Consider the following 20878-nt stretch of genomic DNA (forward strand, 5'->3'; position numbering starts at 1 on the left):
CCTAGCTTCAATTTCATCCATCCCAGCCATTTTGGCCTTTTTACAGAGTGGAACAGTAGAAAAAGCTCAGTCTCTCCCTCTCTTTTTCTTTTCTCCTCCTTTCTCTCTCTGGTTTCTCTCGCACACTCTCCTTCCTTCTTCCATAACTCTGATTTTCACATAAGGAAATTGAGCTGATACATGAAGAATGGGCCAAATATTTAAGTGTGAGAATTGAAATTATGAAAATATTAGAATAAAACACAAGGAAAATGCTTTGGGTTCCTTCTCCTGATAAGGACTTTTTAGACATGACACTGAACATGTAGGTAACAAAAACAGAATTAACAGATAGGAAATGAAATAAGTATGTCAAAGAGAAATCCCACTTTCCTGGCAACACCATGTTCAAAAGCCAAAATACAGAATACATAGACAAACAGATAAAATGTCGTCTATTTTTACATACAATGAAATACTCAGTTATTAAGAAAATAAAATTCTGTCATATGCAGCAACAGTGATGGAACTGAAGGGTATTATTTTATGTGAAATGAGGTACAGAAACACAAACACTACACATGTGCATTTATATGTGGAAGCGAAAATGTTGGTCTCATAGAAGTAGGACTAGAATAGTGTTTACCAGAACTGAGGAAGGCTGTAGGGTAGGAGTTACAGAGGGATGATGGTTAAAGGGTACTAGGGTACACCTGGGTAGGAGGTATAACTCCTAATGTTCGGTAGCACAGTGGGATAACAATGGTTGACAATAATTTATTGAATTTTTTTGAAAAGCTAATAGAATTTTGAACGTTCCCAGTAAAAACAAAATGTTAAATATCTGAGGTTAGTTCAAAATCAATTATTAAACAGACAGGAGGTGGGATGGAATAAAACTCCTCTCTTCTTCATTTCAGAAACAATTAAAGGCAATATAGAGGAGGGCGAAACTTAAAGTGAGACAGAATTTAAGACATCATCAGCTTTTGTCTCTGAATACATCTGCTAATTTGATTTATGTCATGACTTAAGTATATTCAAAATTATAACTGAATCTTAATATAGATGGATATTTCTCTATACTGATTTTTCTCAACCAGTTTCACAGAAAATCATACTAACAAACGCATAAGAAGGAAAATATGGCAAAACTTGCCGCCCACCAAAGTACACTGAACTCCATACTTGTAGCAAGGAGATGCTTTCTCCACGCACACAATTCCAAAGTAGCCTCGTTTGCCTCCAAGTCTGGAACCTTTTCGATGCTTGTATTCACAACAGGAGCTTAGCCTGTTCACCTGTATTCCATTCAGGAAAAATGTAAGACTGAAGGGAAAACCATGGTGCCTTTTGGAAATAAATTGGAAGGTTTCTGGAATTAGAAAGAAAGAAAGACATTAGTGAAAGCAAATCTTTGGGTTGATAGCATCTACATTACTGTCTTCTGTTGGATAAATACACTATTGGGCTCTAATAGCATCTTTTCATCTGAGAACTTTCGGTCTTAAAACCACATTCTATTGCCTTCATTTTTAACAAATATTTTGAATCTTTATAAAATGATTTGACATATAGATACAAATAGTGACCTTTCAGATTTTTATAGGAAAATGGAATTAAAGAATAAATCTGTGAGGTAGTAGGGTTAGACTAGTAGTTAAGGATATCAATTAAGATATATGTATCCCTATCACAGAGTCTGAGTTCCATGCCCAATCCTGGCTTCTGAATCTAGCTTCCTGCTAATATACACCCTGGGAGGCAAAATGCTCCAGTAATTGTGTCCCTGCCACCCCCACGGGCAGCTTGGATTGAGTCATTGGCTCCAGGCTTTGGCTTGGCCCAGTCCCAGTCATTGCAGGTACTTGGGGATGAGATCTCGCTCTCTTTCTATCACCATCTGTTTATCTGCCTTTCATAACAATTACAATAAAAAAAGATGCTTGTTTTAGTGCCAAATCTAGAATTCCAAACATATGAGTAGTTTGCAAAAGACTCATGACAAATGTACATTAATAGAAAACTATGCTTGAATTTGGAAATTATAACCTGCTATCTGGTGGGAGTGGTTTAGAGCTTACCTGCCCAAGATCTGAGGCACAGTTCCCACATGAACATGACCTCTGACATGACGAGAAGGTCAAAGGAAATAAACATGCTTTCTAGCCAATTACAGTGTCTTTGGTGGCTGGACAGGCTGCCGGAAGATGCCCTCCTGCCCTCCCCTTCCTTAAACTTTGAAACTTGTAACTTGTGCACGATAATGCAGATATTCCTCACCAGCTTGTCTCTGGTGGTTCTTTGGCTGAGCAACACTATCTCCTGACCCCTGGTGACCTTGGGACCTGCTGGCACGATTAAACCCCAAGAAGTGGCAGCGACCCAATAACTCATGCTGTCCTTTGATGCTATCTCAGGCACATTAGCAGGGAGCTGGAAGGGAAGTGGAACACCTGGGTCTCCAGCCAGTACTCCTTTATATGAAGCCCGCATCACACGCAGGGTACCTTCACTTGAGGTACCATAAAACCAACCCCAACTATTTTAAATGTTTATGATAGGGTTCTAACTAGCAAATCATAAACCCTGAATCTGAAAACATTCTCTAAAGAACAATTCAGAAGGCTATTTCTCAGGAACACTTTTAGTATCATTTTCTTCAAAAAAAAAAAAAATCAAACAAACTAAAAAACAAAAGCAGAAAAACCTTCCCTGGACTTTTCCAATTCTACCTTTCAACTGCACATGCATGTTCTATTGTTGTACATAACAGATGGATTTAACTATGGCCACATCAGTAATTTGAAACTTAGCTATGTACTAGAATCAGCCAGAGGACTTATTAAACCATAGGTTGCTAGGCTTCATGCTTAGCTTTCCAAGTCAGTAAGTCTGGGTCAGGGTACAAGAATTTGCATTTCTAAAATGCTTCCAGGTGATGCTAATGCTGCTGATCCCAGAATCGACTTCAGAAACCTTGACCTGGATGTGTGCTGCCCTGCATGCTTGTGAACTCCAGAGGAGTTGAGGCTTGTGTATATATCTCTGATTCACAAGACCCCAGAGAAATCACACACACGCCCCTTGAAAATAATTAAGGAACTATTATCTTGATAAACAATATGCAATATCAATCATTTCATTATTTCCTTGATAGCATCTTTAAATATTATATGTTTATCCCTTAAAAAAATTCTGAATCATATGCAACTCATTCCAAATGCCCAAACTATTTAAAAAGTAATTCTGTCATTCATACCTTACAATTTGAGATAGGAATTAAAATAAAAAGAAAAGGAAAATCTGGAGAAAATTAGTGTCCAAGACACAAGTAGCTTTAAAAGCCCATTTGCCTTCATGATAAATGGATGCCTCAAATGGTGATGAGAGAGTATGTCTGATTGCTGTCATTGTAAGATTCAAATCCTGCATTCATGTCATGCTATCCATCCTGATGCACCATTGTGCCCCAAAACATCTAACCCAGAGAAATCATGAAGTCAAGCAAATGCTGAGAAAATCAACTTCTCGATGTGACTCCTTTCCATTTGATGTCCACATAGCTCAAGCATATACACAGCTACATTCCACTTTCTTTCACCTTGTTTCAATCTTACTGTACAAGGATTGATACTATCTTTAATATTTTATTATTTATTTCTAATTTTGTATTTTAACATACAAGGACACCTCCCAACCAGGCTTTTTTTTTTCACAAGAAAATAGAAAAAATATAGATCATACATCGTTTGAGTCTGTGCCTTATTCTCCACTTAGTGGAATGTTCCTCTGTAAACCATTTGACTTTGTAGTATTTCAGCATTCTCACTTACAAAATGAGAATGATGTGTGAGAAGTCAGCACCAGTCTACTCATTTCACACAGCAATCTTTAAGATTATATAATGTATGATATCCGAACACATTTTGTAATATTTATAAAGTGTAGCTATGTGTTATTCACTGACAACGGGTAGTGCTGCTGATCACACTAAAGGAAAATAAGTACACTGGAAAAGCATTGCATGGCACATCCTCCTTCAGGAAGCTCTAATTCAGCAGGAGAAGGAAAATTAATACACTGGCTTTCTGCAGTGAGGTCACCAAATCCATCCTCCCCATCATATTGTCTCTGTAAACAGACTGAAAATGTAAAGTGAGCAGCACTTATTCATGAAAAATTACTGAACTTTAGGTAAAAGCAGTTGGATTCTGCAGCATCCTTGCTTGGTGCTGCTCTCACGCCTCACCCCTGCTGCTGTTTCCTCACAGCACTTCTAATTGGCTAGGGCAGGCCATAAATAAGCAGCCGCTTCACTGTCAGTGGGGTTGACTTGATTTGGAGAAGACAAAAAAAATTTTTGACATGTGGCTTTGCTAGTAATAAGTAGTAACCTCTCAGGCAAGCTAAACAGGGAAGGCCAGAGGTTCTGCTAACCTGAGACTATTGCTCTAATTAGAGCTAGCAACAAGCCAGTGTACTAACCCAAAATTATACAGGGAGATCCAGGTAATAACGCAGCCACTGTGACATTCATATCTCTTTACATATCTCAGTTAACCGCATGGATGGGAATGACCCCAAACTATTCACATGTTTCAGTCTATCAGAACCCCTTGCACATACACAGAGGAAACAAAAGATAGTGTGGTGGAAAAAAAAAAAGTTTGGAAGAGATATACAAATTGCTCAAACTGTGAATGCCTTTCTGATTCCACTGTAGTGGGTTGCATTATTCCCTCCAAAAATTCAAGACTCCAAACACAAAATTTGACCTTATTTGAATATAGAATTTCACACAGATGGTTAGTGAAGGATCTAGAGGATGACACCCTAAACCCAAGTTTCATCCTAATGCCAATGACTGATGCTCTTGGAAGAAGAGACCCAGAAAGAATGCCAAGTAAAAACAGAAGCAGAGATGGGGTGACGGAACCATAACTCAAGCATACCAGCGACCATCAATAGCCACTAGAGGACCGCAGTCAAGGAAGATCATCCCCTTGAGCTTGTCTGCACCTTGGTTTGGGCTTCTGCATCTAAACCTGTGAGATTTAGGAATTTCTGTTGTTTCAGGCCACATTTGGGAGACATTTGTTACATCATCTCCAGGAAACTAACACACCCACAAACAAATCCACTGGCACATGGTGAAGGCTCTGCTGGCTCTGAGCATTTGAGCCTAATCTCTGAAAAATCAATGATGATTACCAAACTAAGCAAAAATTGTAATTTTAAAAAATCTTGTTAAACATTCCTAGCTGTCCACTAGCGTGATGAAGACTGTATTTCTCAGATCTATTCTAGATAAGTTACTAAATAAACAACAAAACTCACACATACTCAAATTAGGAACAAAGGTAATTTTTGATAGGGAAACATCAGAATCCACAGTTCATTATAGCTATAATGCACTATCTGAAATATCCAGTTTTCAAAAACAGCAAAAAAAAATACATGTAAAGCAAAAGGGATATGGCATCACACCTAGGGTTGAATCAAAAGGCAAAGCAACATAGTTCTACACAAAATTTGTATCTATATGTTCATAAAACAGCATTATTTTAATAGACCCCAACTAGAAATAGAACAAATGTCCATGCACCAAGGATAGATTTTGAAAACATGGCTTAAGCATACAATGGAATATATTCAGCAGTATAAGAACAGAACACCCACTAATAGATACAGGCTGAATATTTCATACTTGAAACACTTGAAACCAGAAATATTTCAGATTTTGAAGGGGTATTTTTGGATTTGGGTATATAACCATACCAATTATTAGTTTAAAATCCCTACCTGAGGGCCCAGCACGATGGCGCAGTGGTTAAGGTCCTTGCCTTGCACGCCCGGGATCCCATATGGGCACCAGTTCTAATCCCTGCAGCACTGCTTCCCATCCAGTTCCCTGCCTGTGGCACGGGAAAGCAGTCGGGGACGGTCCAAAGCTTTGGGACCCTGCACCACCTGAGTGGTAGACCCGGAAGAGGCTCCTGGCTTCGGATTGGCTCAGCTCCAGCCATTGCTGTCGCCTGGGGAGTGAATCATTGGACGGAAGATATACCTCTCTGTCTCTCCTCTCTGTATATCCGCCTTTCCAATTAAAAAAAAAAAAATCCCTACCTGAAAGTTAAAACCTGAAAATCTACAAAATCTGTAAGCTTTTGCTTATCATGTCAACACTCAAAAATGGCAGATTTTGAGACAGTTTGTATTTCAGGTATTCAGATTAGGGATGCTCAATCACTACCAAAACATAATTCTCAAAGACTTTGGGACAAATGTTCAGACTACTGATTAAGACTCGTGCTTGCATATAGAGGCTTGATCCTTAGCAGCAGCTTCTGACTCCGTCTTCCTGCTAATGCAAAAACTGGAAGGCAGAAATGATGGCTCCAGTGACAACATCCTAATACTCACCTGGGAGGTTGAGTTTGCAGTTCCTGGTTTCTGCATTGTCCAGTTCTGCTCACCGTGGGCATTTGGGAAGTGAGCTGTCAGATGGGAGCTGGCTCTGTGTGTGTGTGTGTTTGTGTGTGTGTGCGTGCCTGTCTGTCTGCCTGCCTGCCTCTCAAAAAAAAAAATGCTATTCAGTGGCTTCCTGGGGCTGGCTATGAGAGTAAGACTAGCTGCCAATGAGTACTTGAGTTACCCTAATACTGATCTGGGATACTGATTGTACAACTCTGTACAATTCCTAAAAATAATTGATCATGCACTTTTAGCAGATCCATGTTGTTTATTCTTCAATAAGCTGTTTTTAAAAATTAAAATGATAAATATATAAAATATGTAAATAAAAACCAGTCTCTATAAATCAGAGTAAAATAAATTTTTTCAGATTTTTTTATTATTATAATTCAGAGCATTGGCCATGGGATAAACAGCAAAAGTCAGCTAGCAAGGCTGTAGGGCCTCCATCTGAGTCCTAAAAGATGGCTAAGATGTCAGTTATTAAATGCAGAAAAAAAGGACAAAGAATTTAGCACAAGAAAAGGCAAAATAAGAGAGTGTGTGAGGTAAAGGTCAGTAAGGACCACCTTTGAGGGACTAATGAAGATTGCACAGAGGGGTATAAAAGAAGGAAGTTATGGAGGTATAAGAAAATTAAGCAGCAAAGGAAGGAATTAAAAGCAGGCCAGGCAAAAAGTTAACATTGTTCTTTGCTCCACATTAGCCCCAGAGGCCACAGTTTGTCTTGTTTTAAAGATAAACATGGCAAACTAACATGCTGGTAAAGAAATTATGCTGTGTACAAGCAGCAGAAAGCCTTCAGAGCCTTCACAGGTGTATACAGTAAACAATCAACTTGCAGTTTGAAGGCTAAAATCAAACTGCAAGACATCATGAGTTACTGTAAAATAAAAGGGGCACTTGCCACTTTCCTACATGATTTTGTTATTTCTAATAAAATAGCAAGACAAATTAACAAATGCCACTTTTTAATGAGTTTACTGCTCCAAGCACAACATTGAAGGCCCTCATTCTTTTTTTAGCAAAAAGCTTCTAAAAACCTATTCACATTTCACTGAATCAAGCACAGCTTTGATTTTCAAAAAGGGCACATTCTTTTCAGTCTAACTAAATTGCTAAGATTGCTGAAGCACAAGTCAACTCTGAGACACCCAACTTTTCAATTTTGGACAATTACTTTCCTGGCAACCAAGGGCAAGCCGAAACAAAATTATTGTGTGGACAGTATTCAATTATTCAAATCCTCATTCCACCCTATTATTCATGACAGCCAAGCACCATCACAAAAAGTCCGAGGCTCAATATGTGTGTGCAAACTAACTCTGAGTCAAGTACCAGCCTGTCTCCCAGATTTGTTGATACTGCACTTTCAGCACACAGGGTATCTCATCTAGCACAGAATCATTCAGCTAGCCTCACTGAAGAATGGATTTTGTTTCTCTCTATCACATTTTCCAGCAGTCAAACACACATAATAAATGCATTTTGCTGAATAAATTGTGATCTGAAGCCCAGGAAAATTTTCATGATGTTATTTCCAATTTTGACTATAGCTAATTTCAACAATTCACCTAAATTATTAACTGGAATCATACTTTAAAAATAAATGCATGTATCTATGCCACCATGATTATGAGTTCACATCCTCCTGAAATTTCTTGCAGTTGAGAGTAAGGTAACTGGGGCAGCATGGAACTGACTGAGCAAAGGTTTTGTTCCCAGTCTGTGGTCCAGGATCTGCTCTTACGTGTATCCAGAGCTGGATGTGAGACCATAGGAAGCTGCACTGCCTCCAAACTGCTCTCATTTTCCTCTGGTACTAACTAGAGGGGAAGCGCTCAGGCACTCTATCTCAAAATGAGACATAGTAAATTCCCACCAAACACACAAAGTGAGAAAAATTGTTCCTGGCGTGATAAAACATTGCATTGTTGTTCTTTAAGTTAAAACTAAATTTAAGCACACACTCAATTTTTGTGTTGGGATTTTTTTTTAAGTATATAATTCCTAGATATATAGCTATGATTTCTTTTTAAGGACATAAGTTAATATAATTAACAGTCAGTGTTATGTTGAGGCATTTTGCTTATAAACAGTGAGTTGTTAGCCTTTTTACATATTTATAGACAAGAATGGAGATAGAGACAGAGAGAAAGGGATAGATAATCGATAGGCAGAATGCTCCTCTCTGCTGCCTGTTCCCAAATGCACACAAAATTTGGGAGTACAATCGGGAGCCCAGGAACCCAGCAAAAGTTTCTCGTGAGCATGGCAACAATTCAACAGTGCATACCATCATTGCTGCTTGCCAGAATTCCCACTGACAAGACGCTAATAAGACCTGGAGATAGGCATAGGACCCAGGGCCTTGGATATGAGACTGAGTTATCTTAACTAGAGCTTAACCATTAGGCCAAACTTCTACCCACAGAATCACTCTTTCTGACTAATGGGGAACACAGAAAGAACAAAAGTAAAAAGTAAAAATTCTCTTTGTATCCCCAATGTTATATGTTCTCTGTGTATCTCCAAATGTTATTTGAAGCTTACCCAAGTATAAATATTTAACTTAATTGACAAAATATAGCATGACTCTATAAATGATTTCTTAAGCAAGAAAGTAGCAAATATGATCCTTTAAACCTTCTTCTCATTGTTACTCCACACAACTCACAACTGAAGAAAGATAGCACAATACATTATTTTAAAACCTGTGTTGAGTATGGAAGGTATCTTATGCCAACAAGCATGGATTTATTAGCAAGTAATAGCATAAATGTTCTAAAAAGCCATTTAGCCGAGTTTTAAACCAAGTTATTTAGGTGTGATTCACCCTGGAGTTTATTGGATTTGTGATTTTATCTCAGCATACCTCCAAAGAATGAATTGCCAATCTGCTGTTTTCCTCTTAGAATAATGCATGATATAATTCACTATGGCAAGCTAAATAGTTAAATTGTAATTTGGGGGACAACTTATTCATGCAATATTTGAATGATCATATATCTATGTCTATCCCCAAATTAATCTGTTACCAGGTTAAATCACTCCAAATCTTTCTTCCACAAACTGCAAGAGTAATTGCTACTTCAGTTTCAATCATGCGGCAGTAAATCTAGATTTACTTTTAGGCAGCTGGTTTATAAGTCCCTGGATATGCATAATTTCATAAAGTGATTGAAGTCGTTTGGATATTATGTCAACAACAGCTTATCTATAGCATCAACTTCAGGCAATTAAAAGAAATTCACATTTTATATGTACCTTTTTCAAGTAGCTTGCCCTTGTAGACACAAAGGTTCTCCCCACCACAGTGCTGTTGATAAACTTTTATTTCATCTCTGAAGTCAGAGTTATCACAAGAGAGATGCACATTTTTCCCCAAATAAATCATTGTAATAGCTGCATTACTATGCAGTGATGTTTTATGAATCTTTCTTGAATCCTGGAATAAATAAAAAAAATGAAGCTTATTAACTAATTACTTCCTAATCAGAGTTCTTAGTCTCAGATGACATTGGAATATGAACAGAAAAGGTTATTTTTAAACATGTAGCAACAAAATCTTTACAAGGTTAACTACATAGTGCAATGAAATCAAGCATCTTATAAAATAGACATAGTTTTGAGCAACTATAGCTAATGTGCTTTGTCTTTGTATTTTAATGCAAATGTAGATTTCAGCAAATCTGTCATATTTTTATTTCTAGGATTCTATGTGTGTTTCATATATATGCCAAAAATATTAATGGCACTGGAAAGAGACTACTTCTAATTCTCTTCATTGGTTCTTAAAAATTGAAACAGATATTGGTGACATCACCTTATTCTATTTTGAATTGGCATCAATTATGATTGTGTAATAATTTCTGTAGTTGACTGCTTTGTCTTTACAATTGAGCACTGTGCTTAGGTAGTTCACAGAAAGCTGTATACATTCAGTTAATTCTACTGTCTCTCTAAATTAGGGACTATATAGGGTACATGACTACAATTTTTCAGTTTCTCAAGAGGCATTTAAGTTAAATAAAAAGCAAAAGAAAGAAATTTGTTATATATATAGATAGGTCTATATATATATAATTTTGAATTTTTGAATTATGTGGTACAATTTTACATAGACTAGAATTTCCCCCCACTCACCCTCCAACTGATTTTCCCATTTTACTACAGTGGTATAGTCCTTCATAAGGATTCCTAATTCCATCAGTCTCTTATTTAAGTGTACCACAACATTGCTGGTACAGACACTGTCAGATAGTCTAGCATCCCATGGTCTACACACGTGCATCAGTTTCATTATGAATCCATCTTTTGTCTGGAAGCAGGGATGGATATGGTAGATCCCAGTACTCCATCACTATACATTTCCATGATTGAGTATCCATGAAACAAGGTCAACAACTGGTATGAGTTGGAACAAGCAACAACGGCAACAACAACAACAACAAATTACAGCACCATGAAAAAACGCACCACTGAGTAAAAAACACATGGGTGACAAAAAGGAAACACAAAGTCTCTTGGGAAAAATGATGACACCATGTAATCCATGAGCCAGCAATGAATTCAACAAGAAAAAAGAAACTATTTGGAATAAATAAAACTGAAATAAAAAACATCAAAACACATAGAATACAGCCAAAAAAGCAAACAAGAAACATGAAAAAATCAGTATGGATCAGATTATTGAAGTTACACTTTCCATGCTTGTTTCCTTATACAAGAGAGAACATGATATTTGTTCTTTTGTGAGTAACTCATTTCACTGAGGATAACAGTCTCTAGTTGGGACCACCTAGTTGTAAATAGTGTAATTTCATTGTTCTTAATAGCTGAATAATATTTCATGGAGTAGATGTTCCACAGTTTCTTTAACCACTCTTGTTTGGACACACATCTGGATTGTTTCCATGTCTTTGCTATTGTGGATTGTGCTGCTGCAAATATAGGATTACCAATCCCCTTCTCATATGGAGATTTCATTTCTATTGGCTATATTCCTAGGAGTGGGATAGCTGGGTCATAAGGCAGATTTATTTGCAATTCTCCAAGTGCTCTCCATACTGATTTCCACAGTGGTTCCCTTAGATTAGCCTACACTCCCACCAGCAGTGAAGCAGGGTGCCTTTCTCCCCACATCCACACCACCAGGTGGTGTTAGCTGAGTTCTGAATGTAGGCCAGTCTCACTGGAGTTAGGTGGTACCTCAAAGTGATTTTCATTTGTATCTCTCTGATGGCTAGGGAGCCTGCGCATCTTTTCATATGTCTGTTAGCCATTTGAATCTGTTCTTTTGAAAAATGTTCATTTCCTTTGTCCATTTTGTTACAGGATTGGTTTTTTGTTTGTTTGTTTCTGTCCCTGGAAGTTCTTTGTAAATCCTGGATATTAGTCCCCTATCACTTGTGGAGTATGTAGAAATTTTCTCCCATTCTGTTGGTTGCTTTTTCACTTTGTTAATTGTTTCTTTTGCTGTACAGAAGCTTTTTAGAAAATTGTTATTTTTTATTATCAACATAATCATATAGACAATTTTAAGTATAGATATTATATTTTAAATTATTCTATAAATGTTATGTGTTCTTCAATTTTTCAAAGATTTATTTATTCTTATTGCAAAGTCAGAAATAGAGAGGAGGAGAGACAAAAGAGGAAGTTCTTCCCTCCGATGATTCACTCCCCAAGTGGCCAGAACAGCCAGAGCTGAGCCAATCCGAAGCCAGGAGCCAGGAAATTTCCTCCAGATTTCCTGTGTGGGTGCAGGGCCCCAAGGCTTTGGGCCATTCTTGACTGCTTTCCCAGGCTATAAGTAGGGAGCTGGCTGGGAAGTGGGGCCACTGGGATTAGAACTGGAGCCCAGGTGGGATCCCGGTGCATGCAAGTCAAGAACTTTAGCCACTAGGCCACCTCGCCAGGCCACAATTTATTTTTAAAGATGCATTACTCTTATATGCCAGCAAATTTTCTCTTAATTTACCTTATGAAGGGTTCTCATTACCCTGAGGAGAATAGATTTTACCTAAACTCAAAGGAGCGGAGGAGGAAGTAGATCTAGGAACTAGAAAAGGAAGAATAGACAGAGAGAAAGGAGTAGTTGAAAGATTTTTAGAGGGTCTAGGGAGAACGTTGAAGGTGTTGAGAACTCTGAAAGGCAGGCTTTGCTTTTAGTCTACTTCACTTTTTCTAAAAATCAGTTTTTAGCTAAATGAGAAATGTAGAGAGGTCACTTTGCAGAGGATCCAAGGCCATTATTTGAGTTTAACTTCATTCAATTATCAATGCATGGGAAGCACACATTTTTAAGCAAATCAAAGACGCAACAAAAAATTTGAAGGAAGCATGAAAATATTTCCATCCCAAACTCATCCCCTTCTACCTCAAAGGATTTTCTTTTTCATTTAATTATATTTTTCTAAAGCAAAAACTGGAGGAGATACACCTGTTGAAATGAAATTCTACACACCACTTCCTGAACAGAGTAAATGGTGTTTTGGAGGAGGGAGAAGTTCAAGTCAAGCAAACGGCCTTTGACTCTGCACAGACTCTGCTCTTCAAAACACAGGAAGCTATAGATATCTTCACTAGATATAACTCAGAGACATCAAAGGTCACAAGGGCCAATTAGCAAACTGGGTAATCTTTTATAGGTTAGAGACATCTCCATACATGAAAGCTGACCTGCACTCTAACTGCAATATCCTAAACCATATTTCCTCTTGCCTGTGCCACGAGAGAGCCACTGCACAGTCGGTAGACCTAAGGCAAACCCAGCTCCAAGCTCTTGCTGGAGCATTTAATAAAATGACTGATTAATTAATGTATACCTTTTCTGTTAGGCAACACTTTCTGTAGTCAAGTGGATTTAGAGATAGACAACTGAGCTTTGGGGAGAAAAGCACAATATAAATGTAAGATAATATTTGGATCAGAATGGAGGAAAGGCCTATGTCACATGTACAAGTTGAAAAATGAAGGAGAAAAGCTTGGGAAAATACTAATAAAGATATTGGTAGTCCTTACCCGTCTTCATTTCTACCACTCATATTTTTTTCCTGCAAAAATGTATTTCTGATGGCAACATAGCTTTTCTCTTGGGTCTAGTTACTTCATTCTGTTTCAGAAAATATTCCCCAATTATTGCCACCAAGTAAACTTTTCTGAGTTCTATTAAGAGGCCTATGTGACAGCTCTTGATAAAAGACATGCACTAGGAAATAAACAATCATTTCTTTCATTGACTAAATTGCTTCTAAACTTACTATCTTCCAAGGTTATAATGACCCAGGACTGATGAAATTTTAACAAGGTTTCTGGGACCTTTCTCCCATTCTCAAGCAAGTATTAAAACCAAACCTCCTATGAAAATTTAGCTGCATTTCAAGAGCAGGAACAAGGCCACATGCCCCTGCCCAGCTAAAGCTTATTATCTTTCTTCCTTCATTTTCCAGTTGCTTAGAATGTTCATTTATCTTCAGATTATCTACTATCTTGCTATCTGAGCAAGCAGCAGGCTCATTGCATAGTTAAGCAGTTACTCATCATGTACTTGCAACATTTATTTTTAAATTAAAAGTATTCAGTGAAATCTATTTTATCCCTGCCCAAATGTATGTAAGGGTATAACAAAGATCTTACAGGTGTTGCAGTTGACACTGTGACTTAGTGAATTGAAGTGCCACCTGCAGTGTCTGGGGCACTGGTTTAAGTCCCACTGCTCCACTAATAATCCATGCCTCCCCCGCCCCCCGCCCCCGCCGTCCACACCCCCACTGCTAAAGCACCTGAGAAAGCAGTGAAGGATGGTATATGTGCTTAGATCCTATGTGGGAAACCCAGAAAAAGCTCAGGATTCCTGGGTTTGGCCTGGCACAGCCCCAGTCATATTGAGCAGCAGATGAAAGATGTCTCCCTCTGTCTCTCTCTATCCTAGGCTGAGATTCTCCTTTTCAAATAAATAAGTATACAAATCTTTAAAAAGGTTTTATATATTTAAATGTTCTCATTCTTTCGATTATTTACATTAAAACAAAAAGTTTACTTGAAAGACAGAGCAAAAGAGTGAGAAAGAATGAAAGAGAGTGCATCTTTGTTCTGATTCACTCCCCAGATGGCTGTGGCAGCCAGGACTGGGACGAGGCTGAAGCCATGAGCCTGTAACTCAATCCAGGTCTCTGATTTTGGTAAGACTGACTCGAATAGTTGCCCACAATGTCCTCTGTCCAAGAACATATTAGCAGAAACTGGATAAAAAAATGGAGTAGCCAGGACTTGAACAAGCAAGTTATACAGTTACCTGTATCCCATGTATACAGGTACATACATGTACACATATGGGATACAGGTAATTAAAACAGCAAGTCAACCCCCTATACTATCAGCACTTGCTGGACAACAACTCCTCCCAATTACTTAACCCAAGTCCTAGTGAACTCTCAATCTTATCAAGTCTTACCTGGACCTTTGTAACAAAAAAACTAGTAATTAGAACAACTACAAAATCTATAATTCAAAGTGAAATGCATGGTGAAACATGATACTTGACCTCTCTCAATAAAATCAATTAAACAATTTAAAAAGAAAATACATAAATGATGTAGCAAGGAATATATCCTCCCTTTCCTTTTCAAAAAAAAAAGATTTTGTCTCATATTTTTAAAATTATTCTACTTAATTAATTTGAAAGACAGAGAAAGGTAGAGAGAGAGAGAGTTCTGACATCCTGGTTAATTTCTCAAATGCTCCCAAAATGCCAGAGCTGAGCTGAAGCCAATGTCAGGATCCAGGAATTGAACCCAGGTCTCCCATGTGGATTGCATGAATGCAGTCACTTAAGCCATCACAGCTGCCTTCCGGAACATGCATTGATCGGAAGCCAGAATCAAGAGCTGCATCAGGGTATTGAACCCAAGAGCAAAGGCATCTTGACCCTGCTGGGCCAGGCAGATGGCCCAACAGGAGCATTCCTCTGAACTCCCAGCTCTGTAGCAACATCAGAAGCTGCTTTGGCTTTCCCTTTCTTGCAAGATCTCCTCCCACAAGGCCAAATGCTAAGATATTTTGATTGTAGACTGGCTATTCAAATTGCTTTTCAGGGTGGGTCTCAGGACGGGGCGTCTCATGCCTGGATTCCGGACGGCCGCCATGGGCACATGGTGAGCCGTGTCCAGGCCTGCTGGGTTCCAGAGGCTGCTTCCTTTGGGGTGAGTAGACCCGAGGGGGGAGGCCTCTGGGACTGGGCAGGTCCGGCACCCACCCGCCGCCCTCATTGGGCGGTGAAGGGGATTTGGGAGGGGCGCGACCTTGGGCCTGGGAATTTTAAACCTCCAGCAGCCTCCCGGCAGCTGGTGGGTCTCAGGACGGGGCGTCTCATGCCTGGATTCCGGACGGCCGCCATGGGCACATGGTGAGCCGTGTCCGGGCCTGCTGGGTTCCAGAGGCTGCTTCCTTCGGGGTGAGTAGACCCGAGGGGGGAGGCCTCTGGGACTGGGCAGGTCCGGCACCCACCCGCCGCCCTCTGGGGATTTTGTTCTTTGAGTCGCTGCTTAATTAGCTCCAGGTTGAACCCATTGTGATTCTCGGACCTCAAACAGGCAGTAACTTTTCCTTGCAAAATTTGTAATCACTAATAATGCTGGGCACCAAGTACCAGTCCATGCAGAAGCCTGGGCTTGGGGCTTGTCCTACAAAAGTAGCTCCAACGGCTGGCTAGCGTGTCAACTGGTAGGGAACAGAGTAGATCTGGTACGAATGAGCAAACCTTAGCCCACAAGTAAAACTTGAAACCAGGAGGGAGCAAAGGTCATGCCAAGCTAGGCTCTTGTACCTACTGGTCTGCGGGAGCCAGGGACACGAAGCCACAGTGTCTAAGGCAGAGGTTGGGACAAGTGAGGAGCTGTGCCAAGCTGAGTCTGAGCAACCACTGGCATGCGAGTGAGCTATGGCTGGGAACAGACCCGGTTGGGGAGCAAAGGGGACAACCCTAGCTGGGCTGAGGTTCCCACAAAGAGGCGCGTGGCCTGGAAGGGGGGCTGCGTTCTGATCTGGATACAGTTGCAGTCTCCCTTGGCACAAGTGTGGACTGGGATTGGATACACCGAACCAGGCTGGACCCCAACTCCCCCTGGTGTTCTGGAGGACCAGGGCAGATGTGTGATAGACTAGGCAAGGTCTCAAACCCCTACTGAGCCATGTGTGAGCCATACGTAGGTATGGACAAACCATGGCTGGGCTGGAACATCCAACAGCAAGAACCAGATTGGGTGGAAGGCCAGTCAGGAAAAGCCACAGTTCCTGCTATGACAGGAGGTGGACTGAGTAGGGTTGGCTCATGGACCCACTGGTAAGCGTGTAACCTGGCATTGGGAGAGGTTCTGATGGAGGAGCCTGGGCAACTCCTCTGGCAGGACACAGACCCGGCAGGTAAGCGCAAGAAACATGATAGGAAACAGCCCAGGAAAGGCCATGGGAAGCTACCCACTGGCATACACTTGGCAGACGTGGGGGCAAGACCAGGCTGAATCTGTCCACGTCATCCACTGGCAAATCCAAGCACCAGTGTGGGTCGACCCAGGTTCAGTCGCAACAAAGACCAGTGCACAATACAGAATGCCGAGGTGAGGTTGCCTGTACCAGAGGGGACCGCAGCGTCCAACCAGCCTGAGAACAAGAAAGGAAGTAGGCAGAGCCAGCAGGGGAATAAGGGAGGGTTCCTTTGCAGGATAGCTACTTCCGCAGGAGAGCATGGGCTGGGATGGGGGCAGACCTGACTAGGCAGAGCTACCACACCTGTGCGCCCCGTGTGGACTAGATCAGGGAAAAGCCGGGCTTGGCGGATTATTCCTACTGGTGCAAACAAATTAAAGTGGGCGAGGTTTGTTTGGGCAGCATCAATTGGAATCTGGGAGTGGGAGAGGCCTGGGAGGGTAATAGTGGGCTCATCCCTCTTGGGTTACCACTTTCACGGGAGGACATAAAACTAAACAGCGGCTGGGGTGGAATGGGGTGTGGGACAGACTGGATTACTGCTACACTTACTGGCAAACCAGAGTAGGGGCGGTCCTGGTGGGGGTTATTGTGGGTCGCTCCAACTAGGCTACAGCTCCCACTGGTTTAGGTGAGGACCAAGTATGTGCTGGGCAGAACCAGGCTGGACTGCAACAGCCATTGGTTCCAGTGGAAGTCGGGAGTGAAAACAGAACCAACCCAGCCATCGCAACCACCAGCTGATTGGAGCGATGGACGGTGCCAGGCCCTATACTTGTTAGCACATACAAGAAGTTTCTTTGGAGATCTTCCTAATCTAAATGCTGGACTCAGAACCCTAACGAAGAAAAGAGAGAAGACAGAACGGGTCAACCAACCATCTCAGCTATGATGGACTGTGTCAATCAGTGGATTTTTCAAAGACCTCATAGTGCTTGGAGCGGCAGGATTGACAGCGATTCATAACTGTTGCAATGTCAGGGCCACTTGAGCAAGAACCTCAGAGCATGCCCTACACCCAGGACTTGGGGAGGGTGGGAAATTGGGTGGGCCTTCTCCCTTAATACCCCCCTTTTAAACATGAAGGTAACAATATGGAAAACATATTAGTATTATCCACTTTCCTGTAGCCCTTGAACCTTCTTACTCTAAGTATGTAAAGAATGTCAAAATAAATTTTATTATAAAAAAAAATTGCTTTTCAAATCATGTTGGTTTGTAGTTAGCAAACTGCAATGACAATTAGTGAATTACCTTATACTAAAATCATGCTGATGTTTTCCTTGGCATTCTTAAACCTGAGATCACAGGTGAGGAAAAGCAACAGTAAAAATATGTGAATGTAATACATTGACTGGAATAGAAATTGGAAAAACATATTGAAAGTTGATTGAAAGGGATACAGCCATTGGGACTGGGGTTGTGGCATAATATACTAAGCTGCTTTCTGAAATGCCAGCATCCCAAATATGTAACAGTTCGAGTCATGATTCCTTCACTCTGAATCCAACTCCCTGCTAACATGTTTGGGAATGCAGCAGATGATGGCCTGGGCTTTTTGGCCTCTGCTCCCATGTGGAAGACCAGGGGAAAATATTATTACAGTCCATCTAGAAAACAGAATGTTTAAAAAATGTCAAGAAAAACTCTGAGGATAGTGTAAAGAAGATTTTTGGGGGGAGGGGCACTTTCTTTTTATTTAAATTTATCAGTTTATAGTATTTAAGCAAGATTTTACAGAACTTTGTGCATTCTAGGGCAATCAAAACAGTCTTATAATTCTAACAAGCTGTATATTAACAATTGAAAAGTAGAACAGTCTTAGGCGGAGTCATAGAATTAATCATTATTGTCATAATTAAGTATAAACTTCCGTCTTTTATTAAAAGGTGACAAAAGGGAAGAATCATGACAACATGTAACAAAATGAGAAAAAAAAAACAGATGATTTGAAGGTAGGTGATTTAACACCAGAAAATAAAACAAATCTGAAGTAAGAGGGAAGCAAGCAATAGTCAAACCAGCCAGCCACTCTCCAGCTGTGGAAGCAAGGCAGAAAGCTGTAGTGGGATAGAATGCCAGTGTATTAAACTTGACTTTTTATTCTGACGTTTTAGCATCTGGGGCATCATCAACTGTAGAAACTGCCCTCTCAAGGCTAAACAGTATCTGCAGATAGTTACAGATTTGCCTAGGAGGGTACCTTTCATCTGAAAACCAACCAATCTAGAGACTACATCTGCCTACTGCAACCCCATCTTCCATCTGGCTGTATACTCTACCAAAAATAGCTGTGCCATAATTATCCAAAGACTGGGTATCAAGCAACTCTGAGGTGCCCCACCACTCCAGAGTCAAAATTAGCCTCTCAGTCTCAAACCTGCTTCCCCTTCCTCACCAATTCCTTCTCATGGAAACTGCAGTAATGGGTTTGATCCACACTTTCCCCCTCATTCGTTCTGCCCCCATACCTATCCCCATGATTCCTTTGCAACCCTGCCTGCTGTGGTATGACGGTTGGTGCTATCAATCAACTTAGCTGAGCCACCATGTCCAGACAAGTGATTCAATACAATTCTGGATAAAACCCTGATGAAAACAGTATGATGTCTCCTCTTGGCAACTATGAGTAACAAATTCTAATTTCAATGGTATCTTCTTCTGATACATAGGCCTTGCCATACCTCAATAATAGTAATTTTTGAAACACATACTTTAAAAAAGTCAGGGAGAAGACTATCCCTGCTTTCATTTGGAATGGAGGGGGTTGGTCTCGGTTTTATGCAGGTGAGGGCCATGTACAGTTTAGCACCAGTGTGTGCAATCTGTTAACTCTGAGCTGGATTCTTCTGTCTTTCACTCTCCACTCCTACATGCTGACTTCCTACCCATTTTTAGGGCACATTTCAAAGGCTACCTTCTCTTCAAGGCATTATTCAAAGTTGGTAGACAAAACTGGTATATTTTCTGCATTTGTATTCCCCTTGGGACTTAATTTCTATCACAATGAAATTACTAATGAAAATTTACTGCAGTTAATTCTACATGCTTCTGTCTCCCTTGATAAGCTAAAATCTTTCTAAAAACAGTTAGTTTAGTCTTAAATCAAATTTGTAACCTCAGCACCTGATATGTAATTGGTGTCATAAGCAATAAAAGCTGAACATAATACTTGCAGTTTCAGAGACAGAATCGAAGTGGTTAGATTACTGCATAGTCCTGTTAAGAGTTAGCTACATGTACCTGATCTAGGAATCTTGCAATGAAAATAAAAAACACTAATACATACATGAACCATTGTCAAGGTGAATTAAAGAGTTGTGTTAGCTAGGGTAGTAAACATTTGCCCTAGCTAGCAGTTGAATTACTGAAAGTTGGCTGGTTTCACTGATATGTTCTATATATGCAAAACACTGCATTTCAAAACCACAGTGAAATATATGCAACACTTCATTGAAATTTTCTTGTTCATTATATGTTCAAATGATAACATGTGGATATATTTAATCAGAATATATATTACTAAAATTAGTTTGCATATTTCTCTGTGCCTTTTTTCATATCAGAAAATTTTAAATTGAATTTCTGGCTTGCATTATATTTCCATTGCTCAATTTTGATCTGAAGTCTTAGCAATTAACTGGAGTTTTGATGAAAAGAAAAAGAATTTAAGATTTTGAGACCGAATGACTAGAGAAATTGTGCTTGAGGAGAAACAAGGCAGTTGCATGCAGAAGCTGACTGATGTATTAACCACGCTGCATTTGAAGAGCTATCCACCCTATCAGTCAGGCACTTGTAATCACAGGACTCATCTGGAGCCAGGATGCAGCTTCAACTGACTGTGGGCAGAGACTCAAACTGCTGGGAAGCCCAGAGAGTTCTTTGCCCACTCTGTGTCTCCCCCACCAACCAAAGAAAATAAATTTTAGGA

The 20878-nt window shown here is 40.1% G+C and overlaps 1 protein-coding gene across 1 annotated transcript in view; it reads right to left on the minus strand.

Annotated features, from left to right (window-relative positions):
• Positions 1–20878, minus strand: part of ERICH3 (glutamate rich 3) — a 115934-nt gene that overhangs the window by 50746 nt on the left and 44310 nt on the right. Inside the window, exons 8-9 of the mRNA XM_040987248.1 lie at positions 9724–9904; positions 1168–1354 (exon numbers count right to left, since the gene is read on the minus strand). Coding sequence (XP_040843182.1) covers positions 1168–1354; positions 9724–9904 — 368 coding nt within the window. The remainder of the gene's footprint in view (positions 1–1167; positions 1355–9723; positions 9905–20878) is intronic.

The sequence above is a fragment of the Ochotona curzoniae genome, unplaced genomic scaffold (assembly GCF_017591425.1).
Source record: "Ochotona curzoniae isolate NIBS_2020 unplaced genomic scaffold, NIBS_Ocur_1.0 contig_4612, whole genome shotgun sequence".
Lineage (NCBI taxonomy): Eukaryota > Metazoa > Chordata > Mammalia > Lagomorpha > Ochotonidae > Ochotona > Ochotona curzoniae.